The 27,042-nt window shown below is 35.1% G+C and overlaps 1 protein-coding gene across 3 annotated transcripts in view; it reads right to left on the bottom strand.

The window, feature by feature from the left end:
• Positions 1-602: 602 nt before the first annotated feature.
• LOC306863177 (RNA-binding Raly-like protein) overlaps positions 603-27,042 on the bottom strand; it is a gene marked incomplete at its 5' end in the record, with an annotated part of 56,779 nt that continues 30,339 nt past the window's right edge. For 2 of the 3 annotated variants that reach the window (XM_079406389.1, XM_079406390.1), the window contains 7 exons: positions 603-672; positions 1,199-1,233; positions 2,648-2,817; positions 4,442-4,555; positions 12,176-12,354; positions 15,210-15,257; positions 18,227-18,302. In XM_079406389.1, coding sequence (XP_079262515.1) covers positions 1,201-1,233; positions 2,648-2,817; positions 4,442-4,555; positions 12,176-12,354; positions 15,210-15,257; positions 18,227-18,302 — 620 coding nt within the window. In that variant the 3' untranslated portion in view covers positions 603-672; positions 1,199-1,200. The remainder of the gene's footprint in view (positions 673-1,198; positions 1,234-2,647; positions 2,818-4,441; positions 4,556-12,175; positions 12,355-15,209; positions 15,258-18,226; positions 18,303-27,042) is intronic. The other variant, XM_079406391.1, reaches the window with a different exon arrangement.

The following is a 27,042-nucleotide window of genomic DNA, read 5'->3' on the forward strand; positions in this document are numbered from 1 at the left end:
TGATTTGGTCTGGGAAAATTATATGTATTTTGATCCATGGAGTACAATTACACAATCAGATTTTATACACACACACACACACACACACACACACACACACACACACACACACACACACACACACACAAACATGTTTTCAGAAAAATGGGGATACAGACGCAATAAATCAAAAACAAGCAGACACAAAAAAGTTTTGGCTTCTAATGAAACATGTTCATTGTCAGACCTCATATTTTAAAATCATTAAAATTCTAGAATTATTTAAATAAGTTCTCTGTTAATACTGAAGGTTTCAAAAATGCCACATTCAATTTTTCTGGCATTTAAGGCTCATTTTCCACACAAAGACTGTAAAAACCTTTCATGTTTGCTTAAGGAAAATTATCGTTGAGGGAAAAAACAAACTTTAGTGTTTGCAAGTTGAACTTCACAATTAAATGTGAACTACTTTGCTTTTTATATGCACATCATATATGATTGAATGTCCCAGATGCTATTAAATGAAAAACAGCGGAAGTGACTAGCAGATGCTAAACTTGTCAAAATATTTGCTCTGCATCTAATCAGCCAATCCAGAGCCTTCATGGTCTCTTTGAGAAGAGATGTCCGTCTTCACAGAGTTTCACGTCTTCTGTTCAATGCAGAATTGATTTCTTCTGTGGATGTAGAACTCTGAAAACAAGACTGTATTGCACTTATATGTATCTGTGGTCAATATGATTCATTCAGTCGCCATGAAAATGATTCAGAAAATAATGCATTTATGAAAGTAAGAATATATGTGACACAAAACCAGTCTTAAGTCGCTGGGGTATATATATGTAGCAACAGCCAACAATACATGGGTCAAAATTATAGATTTTTCTTTTATGCCAAAAATCATTAGGATATTAATTAAAGATTATGTTCCATGAAGATATTTTGAAAATTGCCTACCATAAATATCAAAACTTAATTTTTGATTAGTAATATGCATTGCTAAGAACTTCATTTGGACAACTTTAAAGGCGATTTTCTCAATATTTAGATTTTTTGCACCCTCAGATTCCAGATTTTCAAATAGTTGTATCTTGGCCAATTATTGTCCTAGCTTATTTATTCAGCTTTCAGATGATGTATAAATCTCAATTTAAAAAAATTGACCCTTATGACTGGTTTTGTGGTCCAGGGTCACATATACTGTCTAAAATAAACTTACATTCAGTTGTCAATATCAGACACATGATTCTCCATCTGAAACACACACACAAAAAAAAAAAAAAATAGTTTAGGAATACATAACAGCTCAGCAAAATCTGATCTTTCAAATTAGAAATGCACTTTTATAGATATATAAGCAGTTTTAGTCTCACATAACCATACCAGAATATATACATAAAGAAAAATACAGTAAAGACGTGTAATGTTACGAAAGATTTCTAATTGAAAAAAACGCTATTCTTTTGAACTATTAAGCAGCACAACTGTTTTCAACATTAATAATACTAAATGTTTCTTGAGCAGCAAATCAGTATATTAGAATGATTTCTGAAGGATCATGTGACACTGAAGACTGGAGTAATGATGCTGAAAATTCAGCTTTGATCACAGGAATAAACTACATTGTACGATATATTAAAATAGAAAACTATAACTATAGTTTAACTCAAATAAATAACTATTTCTCCACAGGTTATATTACTGTGAAAAGACTAATATGTTTTTGTTACGTTCTGATCATTTGCAGTTTAGACCTATTTAATTATGGCTTTTCAGTGTATTGAACTATCCATTTTATCCCCAGAAATTACAAAACAACTTTCCATCTAAAAGAGGTACAGTATTTAACTTGGTACCAGATCGAAAAGAGGTATCCAATTAATCTAACTGTTTTGTGTGTAAAATGCCTCAGGTGGTCCATGAAGACTTTATTCAATCTCATTCACATCATATCTAACAACCCATACTTTCTCAGATGGGCAGATGAATATTAACAAAAGCTGCATGGCACCAAAAAAGCAGATGTATTCTGATAGTCTAGCCATTCATCTGCTTATAAGAGCAGCTCAGGATCTCAAAAGACCTTGAGATTTACTCGCTCAGTACTCACATTCATTATAATACATAAACAATCCTGTGACCTCAAGTTTCCTTTTGTAGAAACATATTCAGGGTCCAAAATCCATTCTGTTGAGTTTCTTTTAAAAAGTCTAGCCAATTTGTATCCGTAATGTTTGGGTATCTACCAAACCCAGCTGTGTTGGAGGTCACGCTCTGACCTGAAATGTCTGTAACACTGTTGGGAATCTTTCCAGGGGGATTTCGCCTCGATGTTTCCCTCCAGTTTAACCAACGCAGGAGCTCATTAAAACACAGTCAGCCTGTCTCCTCAGTGGGAAGCACATCCTAAATCTTAATTTGACTTTGCTGTTGGTCGCGGTGCTGCTGGACCCCAGTGTCTCCAGAGGTTCTGACTTGGTTTTAATTACAGAGCATGACAGGTGAGGGTTAAGAGAGCAGGAAGCAGCCCAGCGGAACCCCGTCAGCTTCTGCTCTCCCGGCCCTGCGTCTCTCATGTCCGCAACCATGAATAAATCTGCAGAATTAGCTTCAGCAGGGCTTTTCAGAGCCACTGCTGCCAGTAAGGCCCCGTGGGGAGCCAACGTACCAGATCAGTGCTGCCTTCCTCATCGTAGTCATCCTCGCCACCATCCGTCATTTCTCCCGCCTCCGCATCCAGCTGTCCTTCCCCTCCCTCCTCTCCGGAGTTGTCTGCCGCCTCTGACATCGACCCCTCGTGCAAAGAGTCGCAGTTGTCCTCATATTTCCTATGAGACTCTGAAGGAACGACACAGAGATATGAGACGATTATGGCTTATCTCACAAATATGAGTAAAAATTACTTTTTTTTTTCCATTCCAAAATTATTATTTTTCACATAAAAATTTAGATAGCAAAAAAAAAAAAAAAGATAGCACTTGCATATAATTGCTCTTTTGTTGATTTTGATTGCTTCTATTGTCCTCATTTGGAAGTCGCTTTGGATAAAAGCGTCTGCTAAATGACTAAATGTAAAAATTTAAATGTTTTCACTCAAAAAAAATTTAAATCGGTCATTCTAAACCCGTTTAAAGCCTGACATGAAATAATAGTCAGAATATATATATATATTTTTAACTGAACAGGTTTATTGAACTTTTAAAAATACATTTAAAAAAAATGCATGTGTTTGTTGTTGAATATCATATTTGATATTATTTTATGTAGTATGATACAGTAAGAATACTTGAGGAGGAAAAAAACATCTCGGTTTTATTCAAACTGAGCAAAAATATGCACTTTAATGCAAATGCTGATATTTATATGGTCAAAAAGTTCACTATAAAATGTTTTTTTTTTTCAGATTTCTAAATTTAACAGATTATTGGAGAACGTTTTACAATAAAATATTATTTCAGTGTATTTATCTACTTCTCAATTTCATGTTTTATTCTTACTGATTCTTTGTAATTATGTGTGAAATGTACTAGCAATTTCTGAGTGAATACTGATTATTAAATTTTTAAAATACTTTTCTAATAATTTTTAGAATGTAAATCAATGTGATCTTTATAATAGTATAGCAGACAACTTACATAAAATATATATAAATAATTGTTCAATCTATATCTCCCAGTTATGTATTACTACTATGATATTTAAATGCTTAGTTTTATGCTCAAAGCTCCATATCTTATTTGAAAAAGTATGGATATTGTTTTTTTTTCAATTGTTTCAGTCCTGTCAGTGTTCATCTTGAAATATTACTAACAATATAAAAAATTTTTTTTATGTTTACTTTATAAAAATAAGTAAAGATTAACACAAGCTGTTTTTATAATTATACTAAAAGTATTTTTTTTACTTGCTAAAAAAGTCTAAACTATCAATTAAATGAAAGAAGCAATGTAATAGATTGTGTGCAACAGGTTGCGCAAAATTTTGATCAGACTGATAATTTAGCGGCCTTGGAAATTTGCTTAGAAAATATACAGTAGGCTTTACATTACAATAAACTGTAGAAGTTCTACCAAAGAAAGTCAGTGATATGGGTTTCGAACGACATGAGGAGAGTAAATTATGATTTTTCTTGAATCTGTATGGATCAAGCCCATGCAATAGACCTAACGTTTGACTCGTGAATGTGCGACTAGCGTTATGCTGCTCCTCGGTGTGTCTGCTAGATGAAAACAGTGCTCTCCTCTACTGGCGAACATAGCAAAATGGGATTTGCTATAGTAAAACAGTGCAAGATTGCCAGTATAACAGCTCTGATAAATTGGCCGCTGTCTCCTCGCCTGTCACAGAGATGGATAGCGCATATACGCTCCCAATATTTCTCCCCGTAGAGCCGATGTTTGCAACCCTATCCCACTAGACTGGATTTTATTCCTGCTCTCTTATAGTTCTCTGTCTGTCTCACCGCACTCGGATCTCTGCTGTTTCTCGATCTTCTCCAAGCGACCCAGAAGAGAGTCGATCTTCATCTTGATCTGAGTCAGTTCACGTTTGATAGTCTGGAGTTGATCGGACTTCACTGCAAAAGAAAATGCATTGAACACACACGAGTTAAGATCTGAGGAGATTACAGCGCTATGCTCATCCTTCTATCATCACAGATAATTCAAGTCTGAAGAAGACTTGTTCAGGGCTGCAGTTCAAAGAATTCCCTGTCCTGCTGTTTTTAATTTAGTTTTATCCCTAATCTCATTCAGACACGCTGGTTGATATCAGCCAATGCAAGTAAGACCATGTTACTCCACGTGTTTTCATGGATATGGCTTTTATCAGTCAATAAAACCTAATAAGACTTCTCTTTTCAGCCTGTTGGAAATACACATGGTCAAGCTTTTCTTTCTGTTACTTGACCCTGGGATTTAATATTAACATGCTGTTCATTACATACAGTAATATATAAATGTTATGCAAAATATATAAATATATTCTTAAAATAGTATATTATATATATTAGTGCTGTCAAACGATTAATTGTGATTAATTGCATCCAAAATAAACGTTTTGTTTGCATATGTTATGTATATATACGCACACTTGCATGTATATATTTAAGAAAAACATGTTACGTTTCTATATTAAATATATTTATATATGATATAATTTATATGAATATAAATATATACACGTAAATACAAGTAAATATTTTCAAAATATATGCTGTATGTGTGCGTCTTTATACATAATAAATAAACACGCTACACACACATATTATGTAAACAAACTTTTATTTTGGATGCAATTAATTGTGATTAATTGTTTGACAACACTAATATATATATATATATATGTGTGTGTGTGTGTGTGTGTGTGTGTTGCAAAAATGGAATAAAACATTACTGTAATGTTTGTACACAAAAAAAAAAAAATGGTGAAACAATTTTCACTCAGACATTTCTAGTAAATTATCTAGTATCATAATATAGTACCATAATTATGAAAGTGAAAGTAACACATTGAATTAAACATGAAATTTTGAAGTAGAAAGACAGAATTTTGTGTAAAACATACTCTGATAATCGTTGCTATATTATGCTATATAAACTTTTTTTTTTTTTTTTTACACTGTAGATGTCTTCAACTGTAACCTGGCTATAGATCTAGTCTGCTAACACTTACGTTGTAGTTCAGTCCGAAAGAGAAACTATACAGTTTAAAATCCGGCATTATATGACCATTGACTTCATGAGACGTTTAGCCCCTGGTCACCCTGAAAGACTCTCCATGCAATGAATCCACTGCGACACATGGGATGAAAAGTCTACTCAATGCCTGCTAGCTTAATTCATGCTGCTAATTTCTGTGACTATTCAGTGCTTTAAATATGTCCACTGCTTTTTTTCCATCTGACAGCTGTCAGATTAATCTCCCTCAGATGACTACACCATTGAACGCACACCGAATCTAATAAACACTTCAAATCAGCAGGCCTCTCTGGGCAGACCAGAATGACCTTGGTCATAAAGGAAAACCCAAATAGGCTGAAAAAAGGGGTAGCAAATAATATCCAACACTGGATCAGTATAAAAATGGTTTAGACATCTTCAAACAAGGTGGAATGTAAAAATGAGTCGTTGAACTGATTAGTTAAAAAAAACAGATCATTCGTTCAGGAACTAAACTAGTTACTATTTTTACATTAAATTATTCATTCAAAAACAATACTTCATTGAGGACCTAAACAAGCGACTGTCTTTATGATTAAGCCATTGAAGCATTCAATTGATCTGTTCAAAAGCATTCACAAACGAAACAATATTTTTTCTGAATGAGTCATTGAATCATTCCTTCAAGTGATTTGTTTAAAACCGTGAATCATTCATTTAATGGATTAATGGATTATTAATTCAAGAGACTATGGCCCTGTCCCAAATGGCCCTGCCTTCCTCTGAGTCCGCACTTTGTGACGTAATGCCGCATTGACTGTCGGGTAGAAGCTTGCCGTGGCGCTCGCCCCAGTTTGGGCTCAGCAGAAGTGCAGATCGAGGGCGCATAACGGCCGCAAAGGAGGCGCTCGTGAGCACCCTTCTGAATGCTAAAATGAGGAATGGGACAGCGTACGGTCTCATGGACTTAACGGACATGCGCACGCGGCGGCCAATTCCGTAAGACCGCAAGTGCACATGAAGTGTTCCATTTGAGACAGGGCATCTTTATGAGAGTCACTGAATGTTTCGTTCAACCACTTTGTTCAACAAAAATACTAATTCATGCAGGAACTAAACCAGTGGCTTCTTTATGAAAAAAATCCTTAAATCATTTTTTATCATCAAATTTTATTAATTCAAAAACTCAAGTAACTATGATTAAACCTTTGAATTATTTAAGCGATCTGTTCAAAAACATCGTGTTTCATTCACCAAAAAAACTAAACTTTTTTTTTTAAAGTCATTGACTCTTTTAGTGATTTGTTTAAGAATGCTAATAAATTCGTGAAATACCAGACTATCGTTATGAGAGAGTCACTGAATGGTTCATTCAACCAAAAATACTAATTACCGCAGGAACTAAACAAGTGGCTTCTTTATGAATGAGTCCTTGAATCATTCATTTAATAGATACATTTAAATACCTTGTTAAATTACATAATTTTGAAAAATATAACTTGTCTGCTTCAACAAGTTTATTCATTCATGAACAAAACAGTAGACTGTCTTTATGAGGGAGTCACTGAATCATTCATTCAAATGAATTTGTTTAAAAAAGCCAATTCGTTCAGGGACGCATAGTTATTTAATAATTCACAAAACAATGAATCATTCAGGAATTAGGCAAAAACTAATATTTTTCTAAAATCTACTACTTTAATATACTGAACGATGCTAGAAAAATGACTGGGAAATGCAGTGTTGGTTGAATGGATCTCTATGACAAACCTTCAGCTGCACCTCTTGACACAAAAAACCTGCTTCTTTGTGATAATTGGAGCTCCAGGATACATATAAATGCTTTGTTGAAAAATTCATTAGTCTGTATTTCCCAGTATTTTTCGAGCCGTTCCCCTCCTTGAGAAAGCTGAAGCTTGTCGTTTTGCTGTCACCGCCTCCAGCCCTGATAACACAGCATGACCCAGCACTTCTGTCACACCGCTGCCAGCTTTTCCACTACCTCACAAAATGGTGTCACCTGCCATCACCCGCCCGAGGCAGAAAGCTCTGCGTGAGTAGGTGTTTAGTTGACAGAGCGTCGTATCTACTGAAATTCAATGAACGTATCTGTGTGCAACCATTCAAATAGCTCTGAAGCTCCAAATACAACACGTGTCGAAAAATTGCCTTCAAGCTTTGCAAATGTGAATTCTGAAGGAGTTTTAATCTGGGCAACCTACGAAACACTAGCTGAGCATCAATTTGTTTTTGACAGATGACAACGGCTGGTGAAACTTTCTCTTTTATCACTTGTTTCAAGCTGTTTACTTGTGAATCTTTTAGAGGATTTGTGACACGCCGTACATGAAATGTGACGGATTATGACGCACAACGTGTTTAAAAAAAAAAAAAAAAAATCAAGATTCTAGATTAAAATGTAATGAAAGTCTAGGGGAGGCAGGGACTAGTTGTCACAAACTCCATATCTCAGTAACTGTACACTCTTAAAGATGCTTAAAAGATTCTTCACAGCGATGCCATAGAAGAACCATTTTTGGTTCCACAAAGAACCATCTCTTTCTTACCTCTTTATTAACTGAAGAACCTTCTTTCACCACAAAGAACCTTTTGTGAAACAGGAAGGTTCTTCAGATGTTAAAGGTTCTTTATGGAACCATTTAGACAAAAAAGGTTTTTCTATGACATTGTGAAGCACCTTTATTTTTAGGAGTGTAAGGCAACTTCCAAGCGCTCTTAATTATAGTAATTTCTGTGAATTTTGTCCTTTAAACAAGATTTGAATATCATAACATCATATCTTTATTTTTTTATGTATTTGTTTATTTAAAGAAATTAATACTTTTATTCAGCAAGGATGCATTAAATTGCTCTAAAGTGACAGTAAAGACATGCATAATGTTCCAAAAAGATTTCTATTTCAAATAAATGCTGTTCTTTTTAACTTCCTATTTATTATCTATATTCTATTCATCATAAGAACAAAATGCATGGTTTACACAGAAATATTCAGTAACAACTGTGTTCAACACTGATAATAATCAGAAATGTTTGTTGAGCATATTAAAATGATTTCTGAAGGATCATGTGACACTGAGGACTGGAGTAATGATGCTGAAAATTCAGCTTTGCATCACAGGAATAAACTACATTTTAAAATGTATTAAAATAGAAAAAGTTATAATATTTTCACAATCTTACTGTTTTAAATAAATGCAGTCTTGGTGGGCATAAGAGTTCAAAAACATTAATAAAATCTTACAGACAGCAATGTTAATTACCCTGAGAAATATTCAGTGGAATAAAAAAATTTGATTACTAGCCCCGGTCTGCCCTATATCTTATGTCTTGTAACTGGTTTTTAATTTTTTTTTAATTACCTTTTTGCCAGCAGTTAATTTTAAATGGTCCTTATAGTGTGACAAATGAAAAAGTCCAAATATTCCATGCAGGCTCATGGTATTAATAAGAAGCCAAAAAGCTTCATGCATAACAGAATTAGCAAAATCCTGTTTGAAATATTGAGATGGAGTACAGCATGTCACAGCACAAGTTAAATTCCCGAAATTATTTCACAGACAGGCAAACAAAACAGGTTTTGCTATTCATGTCACTCTGGTTTGTGTCTGACCTCTATTTGGGACACAAATTGCAGTAGAGCTCCTCTACTACATAGCAATCAGTGTTTTGGCGGCAATGAAAAACATCACAATTCTGATCTTAAACAAGGAACGACTATATATTTAGCAATATATTAAGTGGTTTTGAGCAAAACAGCCAAAGTAAACTTTTCGAGCCAAATTAAATGCTATTTCGGTGTGGTATAAATCTAATCTCCAGTTTGCGCTGTGAAGAGAAGGGAGAACTCCAGTGAAATGCAGATTAAGGTAAACAGTGGCACTTTTGTGTACATGCCATGGATATTTTTGCCCGTGAATTGCACTGATATAAGAAAAGCCCCTGGAGAGGCCACAGCACTACAGCTAAGAGCATTAGTGTCATGCACCACGGCTAATCTCAACTTCTGAGCTCCGCGCTCGGAGGAGACGGCGGGATGCTGACAGATGCTGTGAAAGCTGCTACTTGTGGGTTAGAGATAAAATCTGAATTAGTATTATGAATTCTAATTTACAAACACAACTGCATGATGTTCTGTCTTGCCGTTTGGCTCGCATCCCAGGCAGAATTAAAGGAGCATTTCAGACGGCCGCAAATCTTAGAATGCTCTGTGCTTACAAAAAAATCAATATGTTCTTGATTTTTGCTCCCATGAAATATAAAACGTCTCTTTTTCACTCGGTGTAACCTGTAAGAGAGAGCTACTGAGTGACCGGCATGTTTCGCCTGTGCCAGACAACAAACCAGCAGTTGGCAGTGAGGAATAAATCTCATGGATGTCATATAGTGTGCCACAGCGCATTGTGGATCTGTGGGAGCGATTCCTGCAGCATGCACTGTATTATTATTGTCCTTTTGCATTACACACCAAAATACCAAGTCAAGTGGCATTCATGACATTTTTTTCCAAGTGGCATTTACAATCTTCAGTCAAGTCAAATTTATTTGTATCGCTCTTTTCACATCGTTTCATAGCAGCTTTACAGAAAATCATGATGTTAATGTTTATAATATCTTAATACCTTCATGTCTTATAGTTGCATTTGGAGTAGGGAGATAATTTAGCTTTCGTTTTGCAACAATACAAGAAATCAAACTGTTTTTTTATAGTTTTTTATATCTAGCTTTATATGGGAAAAATAGGTATTTTATGACCACATTAAAATAAATCAGGCAATTGGTATTATATAAATATTTAAAAAATATTATATTATATTTATATATATTACTGCAGATTTTTATTAAATTCATAGCATTTCCTTTGTGAAAACAGAATATCTTGTTTCTGTATATTGAGCCTGGAATAGTGTTCGTTTATAACTGCATGTACTGATAATGGTTTCTGTGCTTTCAGACAGGTTGAGAGGAGAACAGGACAGCGTGTACTGTTGTGAAGAGAGAAGAGCAACATGTCTGCGAGAAATTGACCTGTCATATATTTGCACACATATTCTACTACAAGAAAAAAAAATGCACAAAGTTTTTTTTTTCTTTCTTTCCTTAAAGGGGACCGATTATACAAAAATCACTTTTATAAGGTGTTTGAACACAGTTGTGTGGCCGCAGTGTGTGAAAACAACCAGCCTATAATGTTAAAAATCCACCAACGCATTTTTTTATAAAAACAAATAGATTCTGAATTATATGGCTTTCTAAAGGTCTTTCACCCCCCGAAAACATTTCGGACTCCTAGATTCTGGTTTCCCTGCAATTAGAGGAGCTACTTTTGAAATTCGTCATCATGGCAGGCACATTTTTCAAAAGAAGCTACAGAAAAGAAAGAAAGTACTTTTTTGAACACAGTTGTGTGGCAACAACCAGACTATAATTTAAAAAATCCACCCACTCATTTTTTTTATAAAAACAAATCAATCATGAACAGTCTCTCCAAATGAGCGGTTTCACGTCACCGAGAGGAAGAAGTCCCGCCCATTTGTGACGCTCTCTGCCCTATTAGCATAATCACAGCCCTGAGTGAGAAGCTGCGGTCCACCATTACTGGAGATATATACAATGTCAGCGCCAACGACCCATTACAGGTGTTGTGTTTTGGGATGCACTAATGAACATAGAAGTCACCATAATCTCCCCCCATCTGAGCTGCGGACACTGTGGTTAAATTTCATTTTCAAAGGAAATATCACGGGAAAAAATCGGTAACGTCCCCTAAATGTTTAGGAATCAATACCAACGCGAACGTCAGCTCCAGACAAAGTAAGTTTCACGCGTTTGTTTTCCAAATTGCCTTTCTGAAAGAGCTTCTCGGCACTCTGTAAGGCTAATTAATAAATCTATCATTGTCTCTGCCTGTTTTCACTGATGCTGCCTTCAAGTGCTATCAGAATGATTGTGAATAGGAATGTGTTAATTAAAAGTTGCGTATGAAAGCAATGTGAGTCGATAGCTTGAAGTTGTCGAGCTCATGATCAGAAGTGGGACCTTTAAAGTATAATCAGCTCGCGGACTTTGAAACACAGTATGTTTTCTGTAAAGATAACAGGCTTGTATTAATAGTGGAATGTTTATTTGCAAAGGCTAGCACTGATAATGCTGGCGCTTGAGCTCTTGAAGCTCCGCCCTCTTTTCCAGGAGCACCAGCTCATTTGCATTAAAGCAACATACTCAAAAACAATGCGTTTTAGCTCATACTCTATAGTGGCAATTTTAACAAGCTATAAAAAAAATGATCTTTTGGGTATTTTGAGCTAAAACTTCACATATTCTGGGGATATCAGAGACTTATTTTACATCTTGTAAAAAGGGGCATAATAGGTCCCCTTTAAAATTTATGTAAATTCAACATTGGGTTTACTCAGTTAAATATTTTATTCTATAGCCACAAGTTATTTTGTGAACTTGTATTGAATTCCAAGTTTTCTTTTTTTAAAGACATTTATGTGATATTTATTATGGCTTACATTTCATCCCAGAGGAGAAGGACGATGATGATGATGGTGGTCTTGAGGAAGTGGAGGAGGAGGTTTTAATAGGGAATGAATTCTTCCCGCGTCGAGTGGATGGAAGCACCACTCGTGAGCGTTTCAGAGGAATCACTGCCCTCGGAGGAGGAGCCACCCGTCCGTGATAGTCAAAGAGCCTAACCGGATAAAAGAACCAAAGAAGATGTGCAGAGTTTAAATCAGGCGTCATAACATCATTAACACTCAAAACCAGGCTTTTGATTCTGAATTATATGGCTTTCTAAAAGGACTTTCACCCCCCGAAAACATTTCTGACTCCTAGATTCTGGTTTCTCTGCAATTAGAGGAGCTACTTTTGAAATTCGTCATCATGGCAGGCAAATTTTTCAAAAGAAGTTACAGAAAAGAAAGGAGGTACAAGAAAATGTCAAACAAAGGGACATGCACTTGCTCTCGCATCAATCTCTCCTGGATATTCACAGCTCTCCACCCAGCTGACATTTAGTAAATGTCTCTGCTAATAAAAGATGAGATCATTAGAAGCAAAAGAGTGAAATAAAACAGGGCTTTTTAGAAATTAAACATGAGCTCCATTTACTCAAAGCTTATGAATTTTTCTCCACAATATCTGCTTTCTCTGAAATTCTTCCAAAGACGAACTGTAGGTGTTTAAGATAAATAAAATCACTGATTATCTACACTGAAATTTTTTTTCGTAAAATTTACGGTAAAAAACGGCAGCTGTGAATTCTGAAAGCTGCCAGAATTCTACCGTAAAAAATACAGTAACAACATTTTAGGTTTTATGGCTTTAACTTAAATTTACAGTTAAACACCGTAATTTCATTAACTGATATAATGTTAATATACCAATCTATTAATGTACTGAAATCTGTTTTGTACCTTTGATAATCACCAAATGCAGGTGGTGATGAAAAAGTCACATGATGAACCAAAGCCCATCACAAGCAGCTGTTAAATAATAACATATATAGAAGGTGCATAGTGTCATTCACACAAGCACTAAACACCATCACTCGTACTGGAATGTGCAGCTGCGGGCTCTTTGATCGCCCCCTGGTGGCTGGCTGCAGTACAGGTCATAAACCCCGCCCTCTCCATGTAAACGAGTGGGACTTGAGTCATAACAAAAAAAATGACACTTCCAATACAATTTTCCAAAATATGATTTTGGTCATTTAAGGTAGTTGTTATCACGCTGATATATGTTCAATTGTTCGTTTTTGTGGTAAGTTTGATTTTAGCTAGTAATTTGATGCTATAAAAACGGTGCGTGTCATTATAATAATAATTCATAATTCATAATTATGATTGATTGGGTCTGCGGGAGTTTGGGCGGGAGTTTGATTCTGCGGCTCCACCTCATGACTCTACTGCGCAGACTCGGGCTCCAAACAAACCTCTACTGCGCAGACTCGGGCTCCAAATTACGTAATTTACTCACGATGGCAGCGGCCATACTGAGATGTTTTGGCTTCACTTTTCTATAATGGAAGGAAGCGGAGACGCGTCATCCATCTTTTTCAAATAAACATTCATTTAAAAACACTAGATGTAACATACAACCCTAATAAACATAACTGATAAGAAAAAAACTAAGAAGAAACAGTTATTTAAAAGAAAAAACATCAAATTCAAACAAAATTTGAAATACAACGCAGCTGGAATTCTGGGAATGTCAGTTTACGGTTTTCCCTGTAAATTTTACAGGAACTTACCGTTAACCATTTAACAGGTTTTTACTGTAGCATTTTCACCGTTTTTTACCGTTAAAATCACAGCCATTTTTTACAGTGTGTTAATGCCATTTTTAATTATGTTTATATATTTGTATTAGGGTTGTCAGTTTAACGCGTTAACTTAATTAGTTATAAAAAAAATAACACAATTAAAATATTTTAACGCAGTTAATGCACTGGCCCGCCCCCAGACCTGTACATCATCTTACATTACATTTGACTATTGACAAATATGATGCAGCGAAACAACTCCATAAATGCCGTTATGCCCTAAAATTCAAGACATTGGTGCACAAAATGCCCCTGTGTGTGTTTTTGTCTCATATTTATATCAAGCGATAAGCAATATCCCACCAGCAGCTAGAGCAATATCAGATGAGTGCAGTTTATGTCCGAATACCACGAGTGCAAATGTGATTTTATACAACAGTTCAGTAAATAAGAAGTTAACATTGCATAATATAATGGTTTTTGCACAATTGTAAAGCCATAGCAGAATTGTTGGGGGTCTCCGAGCAATTCAGCGGTGTTTAGTTTCTGAATGAATTCGTGTTTTAAACGAATCGTGCGAACCAATGATTCAAAGGCCCATTCATAAAGAGAGCCGTTTACTTCATACCGGAATGAATCAGCTGTTTGAATCGAATGACTCAAAGACATTTACCGCCACCTGCTGGCAGATTTAGTTTCTAATTTAGAGTATCATTTCATGAAAAATAAATAATAATAATAAAATTAAAACATTAAAGGGATAGTTCACCCCAAACAATTAAATTCTGTCATTATTTACTCGCCCTCATGTCGTTTCAAACCTTTTTTGAAGGCATTTTGAAAACTGTTGGTAACAAAGCTGTTTTGGTTACCAATGACTTTCATTGTATGAACAAAAAATACGAGATGTTTCTCAAATTATCTTCTTTTACGTTCCATATTTTACGTTAGGCTGTTGTAGCTTAAATGTTTGGGTAATAAATTTTATGTTGAATCAAATAAAATATTTCTTTCTAAAGCTACAATTTGTAATGTCTAATTGATTAACACAAAAATAACTTTAAATAGCTCTTTTGTGGGTATTTTCAGTCAAATTAATTGAATTAATCGAAACGTCATGGAATTAATTAATTAATTTTTTTTATCAACTGACAGCCCTAATTTGTACGCATAATTTTTAATACATAATTCAAGTAATACATGAAAGATCATGCTGCTGAAGGACTTGAGTGTTTCAAAATGTGTGCAGTCAAATTAATGGTAAATAAATGCATACATACCTATTGTAGAAATCATCCCTGTAGTAATCATAATCAAATTCATAACCACTGAAAAAGACAAAACAAAGGCACAGTGTAAAGTGCGATTTGCTATGTCAGGATGTGATGGAGGACAAATTAGCCCCTTGATTTAGACTTATATTTACAGCTCAATTGATCTGCCATGAAGATTTTACACTTGAACACTAATCAATTTACACCTGAGATTTAAATGTGTTAAACTCAAATCATCTGACAACAATCCCATCCATCTACACGTTATTTAAACACCCTGCTGACAGACAAATCAATAATATCTTGAGCCTTCAGACAGCATGCAGAGCTCCCATGAACACAGTTACTGCAGCAATCAAAGCGGCTTCGTTTATTAATTACAGTGAGAAACCTCCTGGAGTTAGACTGTGGCTTGTTTTAGATCTTGACAGTGAGGCAGACACTCTCCAGTTTGTGTGTGACCCCTACTTCGACTTCAACCAGTACACTTTGTGTGAACCCTTTAGAGCACCAGCAGCACCAAACATCTCTTCAGAAGACTTATAATGTCAACTGACAAGGTAAGCAACAGGCATGCTTCAGTCATTTTTATTTCATGTACAGTGGAGTGCAATAGGAAATGAATGAAAACGCTATTTTGAATTCTTTACAGCTTATAATTTTAGCATTTGAGCCATAAGTTGAAATATGAATTTCATAATGTTATGTTGCATGATTTGAAAATGTTACTAAGAAAGGAGTTCAAACGAAAAGGTTATTTGATTAGCCATAAATAGTGTTGAATCTTATTTGCTTTAATACGTCATTGTTTTGTGCTATAGGCTGGCTGCACATCTTGGCAGGTCTAACAGAAGATGGGATGCTCTCCAGTGTTGCTTATTGAAATAACAACAAGCTGAGTCTCTCACTGCACATACTATCTATTCTTAGGTGTTTTTTTCCACCAAACTTCCAGGCATCTAAAATCACTTACACCAGTCACATGCAACACTACACTATACCTGATATGTCAAGGGACATTGAAGTCTTACAGAGTTTGAATAGCCTCTCCCTGCTGGTTATAACACAAATAAAATCTATGATTATTGTACACCTATGATCCCCTTCTCCCCGTACTGTTTTCTCAACACTCCCCACACATACATACATCCAAATATACATTAATATGTCAAACCATACACTTGAAATTATACACATGTACATTCATTTATATTAAATCATACCTTACACCTGAGACCTAAACCTGCCCCTCATCTTCACCATCTTAGCCTACAGACATAACTTAAATTTAGCACTCTTCCATCACACGCTGTTACATTACTCACAAATCAGAAGAAAAAAAATATTATATTACTTCAGTTATAAAATATATTATATATATATATATAAATAAATAAAATAAAATATAATAATTGTTATATAAAATGTAGCAATATTAAAAATAAAATCAGTAAATATTTATAATTAAATATACAAATATGAAAATGTATTTTATATATATATATATATATATATATATATATATATATATATATATATATATATAAATAAATGCATCATTCATTCATTCATTTATATATATATATATATATATATATATATATATATATATTATTATTATTATTATTATTTATTTTATTTATTTTTTTCACAAGAGAAAATAAGTTGAATTTATAAAAATGACCCCATTCAAAAGTTTACATACACTTGATTCTTAATACTGTGTTGTTACCTGAACGATCCAAAGCTGTGGTTTTTCTGTTTAGTGATAGTTGTTCATGAGTCTCTTGTTTGTCCTGAACAGTTAAACTACCTGCTGTTCTTCAGAAAAATCCTTCAGGTCCCACAAATTCTTTCAATTTGTTTATATACAGTTAATGTTAATTTATAAATACATGATTGCTAATTTATGTTTTCCTATTTCCATAACATGTACTAATGATTAATTGTGCACAATAACATCCGGAGAGCAATTTAGGATGCAAACAAGGTCAAACTTAATGCAATTGTGTATTTAAATATATGCCATGCATATTATGAATATCCTGTCAACTATAGAACCTGGAAATGAGGATGATTTCGGGTCATCTAAGTCATTATATTCTATTATAGGCATCTCTTCGTTTCGCTGACCATTTCATTCCAAACTAATTAACATTCAAAGCTCTTCTTTGTCTGTTTTCTCCTGTTCTACTTAATTAAGCCTACCTCCGATTACATAATGGATTGGTTTGGATTAGTTGATTTGAAATGCAAATCAAGACTTAATGAATTTTAAAAAATATATAGAGAGTGAGAAATAAATAATTAAAACCTAGAATCAGCTAAAGTAAAATACAATCATATAACACACACACACAAAAAAAAAGAACCAAAAAAGCTAAAGTCCTTGGATAGACACTATTTCAGGCTCATAAGTAATTAAATTGGTCAAAATCCATAATTTAATGTCTCATTACTATGATTCTATTATTCTTTGCTAAGTGATAATAAAAGGAGGGAAAAAATTCCATTACATTTATGGACAAAAACATAACTAATCCAGTAATTGTTTCACAGTCCAGTCACTATTTATTTAGCTTTAGTTAGTATGTATTGTTCACTATAAAAAGCTCTGAATCCAGACAAAAGCTTGTCAATACAGCAGCAAATGCTTAATACCTTTTCAAACATTGATTTTTCACTCATTTTCTGCTTGGTTAGTTTTCACTGATGTGTCTGGAGAGCTTTTTGCTTCCTTTAAGGGTTCAATCATCTAACCGAACCTGTGAGACACAACTGCAACTTCAGCAATTGAACGAATGTGCTGATAATCGCAGACCGCGGGCTGTTCTGTTATCTAAACCTGATAACAAGACAAATGTGCTGACGGCTTCATTCAGCCACACAAACCAGACTTTAATCCGCTCTACCTCAGCTCTCCTAACAAGGGAGCATGTAAGAACAGCAAATGCATTTCATTTACACTGCAGTATGTTATCTATATATAAGTACAGTGCCTATATTTAATAGGAAACGCTCACCTGTAGACAGCAGTCAGGGGTCGTTTGGATCCTGCTTTAGGCCTGTAGGGTTTCGGCTCTCCGGCCATGTTAATATCTGCAGAAACACAGAAGATTTCAGAATCAAACACCTGTAGTAATGAGTTCGCATTGCATACTGAGGTTGTCGGGTTTGGTTTTCAAACCACGGCCGGGTAAATAAATCCATGCAACTTCTCTCTAAATCAGCCTTTAATGACTCAAGCGTGGTGGGTAGAACGATGTTGTGCCTGTTTGATGTTCAGCAAATAATTTGGAGCCCTGGGATTGTAAAACAAGTAAAAAAACATCCTTTATTCCGAAAATACTGCAGAACTTTGTTTTCCCAAATAACTGTTCTCTAAAACTGATTTTGTGCAATCTACTTCTTAGAATGAGATATATATGAGAAATGCAGTCCATTACAACACAATTCACATACAGAATTTTTGTAGAACTGAATTTTTGTGAATCGCCATTGCATACAAAGCTATTAACGGTGCAGCGCTGGTTTAGGTAATGTGGTTCAACTCATTTTGTGTCATATTGCCACATGGTTTGGTATTTTATTAACTAATGCAATGACATTCATACATTTTTAAATGAATAGTTCACCCAAAAAGGACTGAATAAAACACCGTTACAGATTATTTTTGTCGAAAACAGTGGTTTGAATTTCAAAATGTCTTGTTTATTACAAACAAGCAGCTTTTCACTTCACAAGAAATTAATTGATGGACTGGAGTTGTGTGGATTATTGTGATGTTTTTATCAGCTCTCATTCTGACGGCACCCATTCACTGCAGAGGATCCATTGGTGAGCAAGTTATGCAATGCTAAATTTCTCCAAATCTGTTCCAATGAAGAAACAAACTCATCAACATCTTGGATGAGTAAATTTCAGGAAATTTTCAAATTTCTCAAACTATTCCTTTGTGTGGCTTACATATGTAAATACATTTTGGGGTCAAATTTAAATTTCAGTCAATTGTGTTTATCCATCGAGTACATCTTTCAAAGAACTTTAGATGAAAACCTATGCTAAAATAACTTAATTTCACTGCCGCAGTAAAAGAAAGAGAAGAGATGAATAGGAAGAGAAGGAATGCTGAAGCACTTGACCTTGGTGCATCTATATGTACATTAAAGCTTTTTTATCAAACCATCATCCTTGAGCATTACCACAGTACAGAACATCTGTGAGACTTATCTCAACTCTCTGACCCACACAACCCAGTACTCCTGTCTGCAGCATTCATCACAAAAACCCTCCACCGCTGCAATACAAGGGAATTCAGAGGGGAAACTCTGCCATAGAACAGCTTTAAGATAAATGCAATATGGTTAGTCACATTTTATTCTGCAGCTCTGATTTCTCACACTGATAGATATGGACAGACTGTGCCAAGTGGTTAGTAACAGTTGAGCTGTGAAAATTATACATCACTTTGTAATAAATTCATCATTACTCTTTAAAACGTCACTTATGAGTGCATGATCCATAATAACGCTTCCTTCAGTGAAAAAGTCCATCTCCTGTTGTCCTCTGAAAATCAAAATCAACCTACATATTTGTTTAGAACTGTTGTAGACAGTTTTTACTTGCAAACGGCTTTTCACTTCACAAGATGTTAAATGATGGAGTCGTGTCGATTGCTTATGGATTACTGTGATGTTTTATCAGCTGTTTGGACTCTCATTCTGACGGCACCCATTTAGTGCAATAGATCCATTGGTGAGCAAGTGATACAAAGCTAAATTTATCAAAATCTGTTCAGATGAAGAAAAACTCATTTTTGGCTGAACTATTCATTTAACAAATACACTGAACATAAACAAGGATGTTTTGTCATGTTTACAAAGCTCCTGTTACTGGATTAAAACGAGAGGATAAAATTTTACAGAAAACATGAAGCCTTTTCAGAAAGCATCTCCTTGCAGAAATCCTGTTATATATGCAGATCTGGGGTAAATGCTCAAGCACATCACCTCACAAAGTGACTCAGACGTGGCCTAGCCAACGTCACTTCTGCCAACAGCATGCTTTTATGAGAAATTAGACTCTGATTCCTATTTAATAAAGCATTTGTTTGTTTGCTTCAGATGTATGCGGTACCCGAGAGATGCAAGAGAGTGATGTCTATTTTTCATTTTTCCCTAATTGATGGTTGGCACAGAGGGGACGCAGCTCTAGCCACGAGGGAAAATTTTCATTCATCTGCATCTGTTCGCAGGACTTCTAATGGTTGCCTGGAGACAGGCCGAGCCGAGAGGAGCTCTCCATGGTCCTGAACCCTGTGTTGGCTGAGGGAGAGTGGAGCTTTTTCACTGTTTGGATCGTAGCCCCATGAAAGCTTTCCATTGAAGCGGGCACTCACAAAGAGACATGCGTGGCATCTGAAACAAGTCCTATTCAAAACCAAGTCCTTATTCACAAACCTTTGTTATTTAACATAAGAAATGTTACCAAAAAGTATGTTGATAATTCAATGCCTTTAGAAAAAAGTATTCAAACTTAGTGGAATTAGTTAAGAAAAATATGCACAATAACAGTTTTCAAGCAAATTCCCCCCAAAAAATAGATGTACTGTTCAAAATGAAGACAGAAAGCATCTGGTTGTCAGATGTTAGTGGAACATGTCCATAGTTAATGTGATGAGACAGTCTCCTGTGTAATAGTTTTAATCTGACAGGCAACAATTCTCAAGAATGCAAAGCTGTTTTGTTTCTGTAAATCATGCTCCTTTTTTCTCTGAATAAAGAACAACCTCCATCTTTCTGCACCTTGTCTGATCTCTTATCAGTTTGACCTTCCAAACACACCTCAAACGCAGTAGTGTACAACCGTTACATCACAAAAATGGAGCAATTTCTGTGCGGTGGTTGACTATGCAAAGAATAAATACACAGAGGGTTTGTTGTGTGGAAATGATGGGGTCAGGATCTCTTCTGAATCTCCGGTTTATTAACACAGGTTTGTTCTGGTTTGGTTGTGGATATCAGGAAAACAATACAAAATGTAAATGAAAAGAATGTAACCAAACAATACAAATAGGCTTATCAACTTTTAAAAAATAAGACAAACGTCTTCAGCTGTGCATCCAATCAAACTCTATTGTATTTTGTGGTAATAAGTAATATGGCTGATACTACTGCAATACTTTTCCCAGTGTGTGTTCAGTAAACCACACTTCTGGTATTGCTTATGCATCACAAAACGGTAATTTTCCTATTCAACCTATGGTGTTTAATTTTGCACATTGTTGGGCCCGTGAAGTTCACTGTAATATGCAATCATGACCACTTGACGTCCATTGTAAAGCCATTTGAGAACCACTGCATTAAGTTGTAATCATTTCTGAGTTCAAAATACTTGGATGTTTTTTTTTAGGAAAGAAGGAGAGAGAGAACGAAAGGGCGATCGGTGAAACTGAAATATGTGTGGAATGGATGTGAAATGAACAGAATCAAACTATTGTAATTACAAGCAACATTTGTGCACAGCAATTATTCTATTCAAAACTGGAATGCAGTGGAGGAAACAAATTCATAACACGAATTCATTAAAATTGAAAATTAGAATGAAATCTTATATTTTTAGGGCCTATTTACTAACCACGTTGTCAGCAAACACTGGGATAGATTCACAAATTAAAATTAGAATTAAAACTTTGTCAGCAAACACAAAATAAAATAAAATATTGAATTGCAAAATAAATGTATTAATATAATTGAACTTAAAATAAACAAGTTTAAATTGTAAAATTAATAAATTATGTATCTAGCACAGCAAAGTCTGTTACTTTAAAATCAAGTAAACAAAAATAAATGTATTAAATAATTTAAAGTTAAAAAATGCTTTGTTTACAGCATTTACAGCAAACAGCCAGTTTACAGAGTGCTGTATCAAAGCATTTTAAATGCAAAGTTGACTGGAAGGAAGAAATTGGGTAGGAAAAGGTGCACAAGCAACAGGGATGACCGCAAGCTTGAGAATACTGTCAAGCAAAGCTGATTCAAACACTTGGGAGAGCTTCACAAGGAGTGGACTGAAGCTGGAGTCAGTGCATCAAGAGTCACCACGCTCAGATGTCTTCAGGAAAAGGCCACTTTTCTGAACCAGAGACAACGTCAGAAACATCTTATCTGGGCTGAGGAGAAAAATAACTGGACTGTTGCTCAGTGGTCCGAAGTCCTCTTTTCAGATAAATGTAAATTTCATTTGGAAATCAAGATCTGGAGTCTGGAGGAAGAGTGGAGAGGCACAGAACCCAAGCTGCTTGAAGTCCAGTTTGAAGTTTCCACAGTCAGTGATGCCGTGACGTCTGCTGGTGTTGGTCCACTGTGTTTTATCAAGTCCAGAGTCAATGTAGCCGTCTACCAGGAGATTTTAGAGCACTTTATGCTTCCATCTGCTGACAAGCTTTATGGAGATGCTGATTTCCTTTTCCAGCAGGACTTTAGCACCTGACCACTGTGCCAAAACCACTTCCAAGTGCTTTGCTGACCATGATATTACTGTGCTTCATTGGCCAGCCAACATGCCTGACCTGAACCCCATATGGAATCTATGGGATATTTTCAAGAGAAAGATGAGAAACAGTCGATCCAACAATACAGACGAGCTGAAGGCTCAATAGTGCCTCAGCAGAGCCACAGTCTGATCGCTTCCATGTCATTCCTCACTGATGCTGGAGTTTGTGCTAAAGGAGCCCTGACAAAGTATTGAGTGCATAAATGAGCATACTTTAAAGAACTTGAACTTTTCTGCTTTGCAAATCCTTTTTTTGATTGATCTTAGGAAATATTCTAATATTTTGAGATACTGATTTTTGACTTTCATGAGCTGTAAGCTCTAATCATTAAAATTAAAACAAAACAACTTTTGAAATGTCTTACTTTACATGTAATGAATCTAAAATATATATGAAAGTTGCACTTTTTGAAATAAGTTACAAAAATGCAGTTTTTCACGATATTATTTTTTTTTTTAGATGTACCTGTATATATATATACACACACCTCAGCTGGGTGCTGATTTATCCTTAGTTGCCATCAGTTTTACTGCTTGCTAAACAGAAGAACAAGCAGACTGCTGCTTACAGCAAACCTTTAATTTTCTTCCACTTAGCACACTGTCACGTCTGAAAGTCACAACAAGCGTAAGGTACACGCTCACACACCTTATTATAACACACACACACACACACACACACACACTCTACCAGCCATATACATCCCCATGTGGCGTCTATTTAAAACCTGATATTCAGCAGGAGGTACACTGATAATTATGTTGATTCATCTAATGATTTGACATGAAATGTGGTGTACATGTCTATCTTTCTCAGTGTTATCGCCTACAAAACACAGCATCTCATTCTCATCTCGTCTAATTTTAAGGCGCTATTTGGAAACTGAACAAAAGATCAGTCCGAACATGCAAGCGTATTTTGTGTTGTACGAATGAAAGCAAGTCATGAAGGGGAGTAAATGATGCTAATTTCATTTTTGCATGAACTATTCCTTTAATAACACACGTAACGACCACAAAAGAGTCAATGCAGAGATTTTCCACGGCTTACTTATGCATTCGTTTAAAATTCCTTTACTGACCTAATTAAATGTGCCACGTTTGGCAACACTCATCTGCACTTTATTTCTTGAAGTTGTACAGTTGCATCTACATGAGGTGGTCGGTGAAATGTTAAAGCTCAGCACTGCAGGGACCTCCGTAGGCAGACCGGCCTCATCGCATATGAAGCCCTAACTCTGCTGCAGACAATATGATGTTGCCATGAAAAGCCAAGACATCAAGCACAAACTCTGCTTTAAATGAGTAAATAACAAAGCACTGCAGGCGCCTGAGGGATTGGGGTGTTAACGGGCTTATTGCCGTGATCCGACGCATGCGGCGAGATGTGAGTAGCTAAACCAAACATAAACATCTCCAGTGCGTGTTGGCTCTGATAATCCAGCCGTATGAGGCGATCATGCCTTTTGATGATAATCTGTTTTAAGAATTTTCCTTTGCACTAAATCAGTTATGGCAAAGTACTCATCCTAAAAAAATCCTGTTACCACGCTTTGAACCACAGACCAGCGAGAGATTTTAGAATGAAACCACAGTATTCAAGTCCAGCTAGGATTTAAAGACTATGAATTTATGATCGTGGGCTGGTGAGTAGTTATGCTGCCTTGACATGATGTGACACATAGGAAAACAGAAAAAAAAAAATTTTTTTAATGTTTGGGTAAAACATTAATTATTTTACTATAAAATTAACATATACAAAAAAAAAGAGATTTATGGAAAACAACTATAATTTTCCTGATTTTTAGAAGAAAATATGTAACTAAAAAATGTAATACCATATAATTTATCTCTATTTGATTTAATTATATATAAATTGCTCCTTAAGACATGTACTTTTACAATAAAAAAAACAAACAAAACAATTTTCTTAATAAAAATGTGTAACCTTATAGAATTAAAAACAATAAAGACTTAACATATAATAATAATAAATAATAAAAAGATAAATAATAACAACAATGTTGTTATCGTTAACTAAAACTAAAAATTGAATAGAATAAAACAAATATTAGATGAAAATTTTCAACTTAAAAAAAAAACGAAATCTAGAAGTGTTGCCTTGGTAGCTAAATGAAGTACTAAAATAAAAAAAAAAAACTAAAATTTTAAAAATGTAAATTACTAAAATAAAACTAAAAAACTAAAACTTAAGTAAAAATAAAAGCTGATTTAAAATATTAATAAATATAGTATGAATAATAATATTAATACCAACCTGCATAGTAAATAACATTTGATAATATTATATAGAAACACTTTAAATAATAATGTACAAGGCAGATTTAAGTAGTTCAATTAGCTTGGCATTCATTACATTCATAATGGTATAAATAAACTGTAAAATACAGTCACCAAATTTTACATACAGTACCTGTAATGGTACATTTTTCTAAACCCCAGCTGCCAGTTTTTAATGTAAATTTAACTGAATTTTGTGGAAGTGCGTAAAACTTTATAATGGTGCAGTTTAGAAGAAAAAACACTGATCAAGGCCCCTTGCATTGTGCCTGTTGCTGTAAATTGCCTACATTCTGATTGGCTGGAATTTCCACAAAATTAAGAGCAAAGCTTGCAGACGCGGTTAAAGAAAGCCCATGTATTATCTTGGGAGAGCACATTCTTTTTACATTTACAACCCAAGAATACTTCAGTTTTTGACTGGATGTCTCAAAGCTTTTCCACTCATTCGGTGTCTTTGTTTTCCTGTCACTATTGAAATAATCCATCTGATATAGCACCATAAAACATCTGCCATACACATAGCTGGAATTTAATGGCACCAACAGGTACAACAGCTGGGCTTTGGGAATTTACAAGACCAGAACAGGATGCAATGAATTACACGATTAAGTGATGATGACAGATCTAATATATCTCTTAGCTGAAATAAAACCAATTAACTAACAAGAACATCTGCAGGAGTTTAGTTAGGACTAAACAAACTATACTCTATGAATATAAGCATTACTTTACCATACAATTTTGGCTGTCTGTGTATATAAATTTCGTTTGAGGCCAGAGGACATGCGACTACAAGGAATTCTTGTGAAATTTAAACAGCGATTGGGACCAAGTCCACACTCATCACCGTCACACTCACTGCCCCATTCCTCACAGCCCATTGGGATGACCAGGTCAAATCCATCCATCAGATGTGCATTGTGGCTCTGAGATCTATAAACTTGCACTGACAGGGTTATCACACAATAGACAACAGGCCTGGAAGGAACTGGAGGTTTCATAAAGATTTCCTAATAAAAATAGCACAATGAAATCTCTCTATTATTAGTAACTGAGCAGTAACAACAACTCTAGTCTTCTGTTTAGATCATTTTCTTTATATGACTCTCTCCTCCTAATGCACATCTGAATGTCAAGAGGGATGCAAAGTAGTGTGGGGCACTTCATAAATTTAGAAATTTCTACTTTTAGAGTGTGCTAGTTTTAAGAGTCTTATGGGTGTCGAAGATCTTGAGATACAGATATGTATAGCTTCTGTTTAACATAAGGTTTTCGTAGATTATTTATGGTTATGTTCACACAGCAGCAGCAGAATACGGTTGCCAGTCTGTTTTAAGATGTCAAATACGGTCATATTAAAGGGGTGGTTGACTGTTTTTTTTCTAGGCTTGATTGTGTTTATGGGGTGCAGTCAAACATGTATTTTTCGCATAATTTACCTTTATTCCACGCCTCTCCCTTCTCTGATAAACGCCCCGATAATTTCCTGCTTTTATGAAGCCCCTCCCTCAGAAATACGTGATGGGCTCTGATTGGTTACCTGGTCCAGTGTGTTGTGATTGGCTAAACCACCTCTACTGCATGTCTGAACGTCCCGTCCCTCAGCTCAGCAGCCTGTGCTCTGGTTGTATTGCAAACAATGGCGTCATCTATATTATAGCTTATCAATTTGAGCCCGAATTAGATGCAGAGGATATTAGTGAAGACGACTGCGCAGAACCTGTGCAAGCATGGCGTTTAATGGTATGTTTTTTGTTTGTTGTTGCTTCATACTTTTAGATATGCTGTTATTTGTAAGTGCTACTGCTTCTGTTAGCTTTTAATATACAGTTTTATCCTAAATAAAGCCTTAATACAGCATGGCAACTGCATGGGCATCCATGCATAAAGCTTCTCGTAGCTATGTGAAAATAAGTGTATAATTGGAACAGTTTGTTGGAGATGAAAAAAAAAAAAAAAAAAAAAAAAAAAAAAAAATTGC

Source organism: Barbus barbus (genome assembly GCF_936440315.1).
Source record: "Barbus barbus genome assembly, chromosome: 44".
Lineage (NCBI taxonomy): Eukaryota > Metazoa > Chordata > Actinopteri > Cypriniformes > Cyprinidae > Barbus > Barbus barbus.